The following is a 4,865-nucleotide window of genomic DNA, read 5'->3' on the forward strand; positions in this document are numbered from 1 at the left end:
GCAGCACAAATCCGACCGCAGATTGGGTGTGAGAAGAGCGCTCGTTTTCCGCCACATCTTGCCGGTGAGCTGCTGCTCCTGCACTCCTCTTCGGAGCTCGCAACCGCAAGCATTGTACGTGCTGTCGGAAACAGTAAATAGTTAGCGAGGTTGGCTAGCATGCTCTATTATTTCCGGGACGATCTACCCGCTCGGTACGTTTAGCGACTGAGGCGCAGGCACTCGGCAAGCGAAAGGAATGCATTTCCACCGGTACTGGTTGAGCCGTTTCAATCTGCGGCTTTTCCCTCCCTTTTCCCCTTCGATGTCTCCCATCGCGTTCCGCATCAGCTTGACTTACGTTCTGTTTAATACCGCATGCCGACCTTTAAAGTTTCATCGAATGGAAACTACAATTTAAACACACGCCGACCGACTTTCCGCAATCAGTGTGTACCATTTTCTTCTCGCCCAGGCCGAGTGTAAATTGGATTAAAATCCAATCGAACCGTACCGCATGCTTGACCGAAGACGGTTGGCAAGGAAAACAACGACTCAATAACGGGATGGTGCGAAACTGGATTGCCAGGAAGGAAAGGGAAAGGAAAGGATACAAGAATGGGGCATCGTAATAAAGTTTTATGAAAACTAAATTCTAACTAAATTAAACTTTTCACCCATACTGGCTTCTGTGACATTCCTATCGTTGTCTCATACTACGGCCAAGGCCGAAAAAGCAAATGAATTCTGTCACTAAGGATAGATCATATGATTAAGTTATAGTATTCAGGAACTTTGAAGTCGAATTCGAAACGATACGTTCGGCTTCGTTTCATTCATTTAATTATTGTAATTGTAAATTTTAATGAAAAATCCGATTTGTTTTATTCAATTGACTTTCGATGATAAAAATAGTTTATTAATAAGTTTGTAAATAGAAATAGTATGAAATTTTTTTCATTTATATATTTTTTAAATTATCATAATTCTTTCTAATGTTTTATTCAACAAGTTGTATTGAAGCTATTAGATCTAGATAAATTTACATTACAACGTTATTAATCTTCACCCAAAATTGAAAAACTTCAAACTTTGTTTGATCATAACTCTTAAGCGGAAGCGAAGTCAATTAAATTATGGCATGATGGAAGAATTATGGCATTTCACAGCTTTTAGTAAACCTATCCAACCTAATACTGCGATCACTGAAGCTTTTTAGATAACGCGAACTGACGCTTTTAAGACGATAGGGGAGCGTTTAGCGCGAAGGCCGCACTTAAAAAATTTTAATTTTATTTAATTATTTTCAATTTTTTATTTTAAATTTTATAAATTTTCATTCGCCCCAAACCCATCAAATTCCAGATTACTCAGTTGCAGCAGTCTCTACTTTTTCAAATTCATTCGAATGTAAATCCAAAAAGACATCAAGTATTTGGTGAGACAAGTAAGCTCGGTGCTAAAACCAGTTGCTTAGTTTGCTTGACCTATGGTACGCCTCTGTGAAGATAGCAATTTCTGTGTAGCTCTACTTTGTCAAGAACAGCCGATGATTGACCCATCAGATCACTTTGTATTCCTTTTATTATGAGAAGGAAAAATTATATTTTTTTCATCATTTGTGATACAATTATTTATCCTCCGGTGGTATCTTTTCTAAAGGTAATTTTGAAAAGGTAATATAAGAGTATCCCTACGCTTTGGGAGCGTCGGGTAAAGCCCAATTAATTAACGCCGTCCACTGGAAATGTATTTTTTCCGCACCCTGTACAAATTAAGAAATCCAGGAAACCATGTTATAAGTATCATTTTACTTTTTTCATTTTATTTCTGTATCGCCTACCCATCGAACAATGCCTACAATCAAACATCCGATGATGAAAAGAAATCCGGTTTTTAGAAAAGGTTAGATCCAATAAAGATCCATCGGTACTACCCAGAACACGAAAAACCAGATAACAGCACGGCCCTACAACAGAAGTTTGCTGTGCGCTTGTAGTCGTGTTAATTGTAAAAAAGGGGTTTCAGTTCGGGCTCCGTTTCGGGTACGTCTAAATCAGCGTGCAATCCGGTGTCCATCCGCAAACTAATTAAACTTCATTGACTTCGTTAGCGAAGGTATTATCGAAGTACGGGTACTCCCTCGAGGTGGCCGCGAAAAGATCACCAATCACGTCGCTGTGCAGAAAAACGGTACGATCAAAAGAAGGAATCAAGAGAGAAAAGGTAGTTTAACAAATATCCATCACAACGAATATCCTTGCACGCGTCAAAGGAAACTTGGGGGATTCTTGGGTGCTGACGAACAAAGCAAAAAAAGGCAATCGAAAAAGGTCTACGCAGAAGGAGAAAACGTACCTACGGGTGAACCTTAGGGTAATGGGCGGGGGAGAGGTGAGTTTGTAATAAAAAGAGGCCATTTTGATTGGATTACAATCCCGTGTCGCGTCGGATTTTGGCTCACCTTTTACGATCGGTAAAGTAGCCCATCCGGAAGCCCTTCGGCCATGCCGGTGCAAGCCGCTTCGTTTCGCAGTTCTGCTTGTTCGGCATCGCTAGGAAGTCATGTTTGAACGCGCTGTTGTAGATGTACGGGCAGAGGCCGTGCGATCCCTTCGGGTACGGTCCGGCCGCATCCTGCGACTTGCCACACCGTCCCAGGTTCCAGTTCTGATGACACTTACGCTCGTGCGTACCATAGTTGTCACTCGTGTGGATGCACTGCACATTCTTGGCCGCTTGCATGGGATCCTTCTCGCGGTAGCTCTGCTCCCCGTCGAACCCTGGGCCGGCCGGTTCACAGACTGGAATTTTTTATGGAAAGTTGCAACATCCAATATCCCTTCATAAAGAGAGATTGTACATCGGTTTTCACCTACCGTCCAGCACGCCCAGCTTTCCTGGGCTGAACTTTCTCAGCGAATCCAGTGCCAGGTGGGCCCCGTAGCTGAAGCCGAACATGTAGCCCCGGTCAAAGTCGTAGCCAAAGTCGTCCAGCTGTTGCAACTTTGTCACAAGCACATCCGATATCGGCACGAACTGACGCACCAGACCGAAGTAGTCGTCATGGCGGGAGAAGTTGTTGTAGTTCATACAATAAATACACCCAGACCGCACGCTCGTCAGGTTGGAAACCATATCCACCAACCATTCGGTCTGGCAGCTCTCCTTCCACCCGTGCACTATCACCGCAAACGGATCCGAACTGTTGCAGCCGAGCGCTCCGAAATCCTTAAAGTCCGACGTTACGTTTGCGGTCACGTTTTGGTCGCTGCCGAAGGCCCCGCCGCACACCGAAACGGATGGAAAAGACCAGAGATCAGACCAGACACTTGCTTGTTGTGCGGTTGTTTTATGTCAACCCACCGTGGACGTCCCTTACCCTACCTGTTGTAAATCCCAAACGTGATTAAGTTTGCGTAAAAATTTGCGTCAAATGCCAGGGTCTGCGCCACTAAGCCTGTGGCTACAATGGCGATCACAAACATTCGCAACGAATCTCCTTTATCGGTACGCATTTTCCTTTCCCTTGTTCTACCAAGCTCACTTTCCGGAACCACAAAAACCTCCCGAAACGTTCACTGTCCTCTTCAAGAGTGCAATGATCGCCACTCTGCCCGATCGTTTATATCGGCATCAGTGGATCCTAATAGCATGACCCATTTTGCTGTTTGGTCACCATCTTGCCGACCCCTCGTAAAACAGTCCTCCCACAAAGGCGTCCCGGAGAGACTCTTTCCCAACTTAAAATAATATAAAACTACACAGACACACACAAAAACACTATCAACAAGTACCCATTGTGAGAGTGAAAATAGTGTCACCATCATCGCATCAGAGCATATCATTCACAACGGTTCGATTGTGTACCACTCCAGAGAAACGAAAAGTTGTTGACCAACTTCTGTGGTACCCATTTCCCCATACTTTATCATCACGGATGCTGTTGGCGGTGAGGTTTTATTTATTTATTTTATTTTTTTTTTTTTCTTGGTAAAACACTTTGTTCGAAATTAATCAAACGGAGGAACTATCAGTACTTCCCTCCCGCTCTAGGTGGAAAGTAAAAAGAGGTCAGGAACACGGTTTCCTTTCAATCGAAAATATTTTATAATCACAAATTTCATCCAATAGGGTTGTCCTAAATTTAAAAGTAAACAAAAACTAGCAAACCTGTTCCGACGTTCTGTGCCTGATGTATCGTTCGCTTCAAAGAGCCGGTTCCGAATCCGACAGATGGGTCATAATAATAATCGACACATTTGATTTCACTTTTATTTGTCAACCGGTAGATGCGACACGAATTAGCAATGCTGGTTTTCGATAGATTTGAAAATAAAAAAAAATCGGTGAAAATAGCACTACGTTGAAAAAAAAGTTACTGTAGGTCACAATAGACAGCAGGAATTCTGATGAGACGCAGATTCACTCCAAAAAATTTAAACAAACCGTGTATGGGGTGAGTATGGATTAAAAATTCATTCGAAAATCCGAGTTGAAAGCGTTGATTTAAGGATAACGAATATTAGAAGCAAATTAAAAGGGAAAATATGCCAGCATTGATCTGCATTAGAAGATAATTACGCAATACACATATGCATAAGTATAGTATTTTTAAAGCAAGCTAAATAATCAAGCAATTATCAGACTGTATCTAAAAAGCAGGCAGTTATTAGCCTTTGTCGAAAAATAGCTCGTTTGAAATCTTTCAATCGTTCTGTTTTTATGGTTATAAACATAAACCCTTATTGACAGTCTCGTAACACGAGAGAACTGCAACAACATTTCTAAATCCAATTTAGTGCTTCTCGGAAGCACTCATTTGAGTTAGATTACCAGCCATTGATGGTGTCAATTTCACAGGCACTCGTTAGAAGCACTGCCCC

The 4,865-nt window shown here is 42.3% G+C and overlaps 1 protein-coding gene across 1 annotated transcript; it reads right to left on the reverse strand.

Moving 5' to 3' along the window:
• Positions 1–2,069: 2,069 nt before the first annotated feature.
• On the reverse strand, positions 2,070–3,497 carry LOC131285105 (uncharacterized). The gene is made up of 4 exons (XM_058313962.1): positions 3,367–3,497; positions 2,859–3,250; positions 2,444–2,783; positions 2,070–2,157 (listed from the first exon to the last, which is right to left on the reverse strand). Exons 1-4 carry the CDS (start codon positions 3,495–3,497, stop codon positions 2,070–2,072), a joined length of 951 nt encoding a protein of 316 aa, XP_058169945.1.
• Between the last annotated feature and the right edge of the window lie 1,368 nt (positions 3,498–4,865).

The sequence above is a fragment of the Anopheles ziemanni genome, chromosome 3 (genome assembly GCF_943734765.1).
Source record: "Anopheles ziemanni chromosome 3, idAnoZiCoDA_A2_x.2, whole genome shotgun sequence".
NCBI classification, from domain to species: domain Eukaryota; kingdom Metazoa; phylum Arthropoda; class Insecta; order Diptera; family Culicidae; genus Anopheles; species Anopheles ziemanni.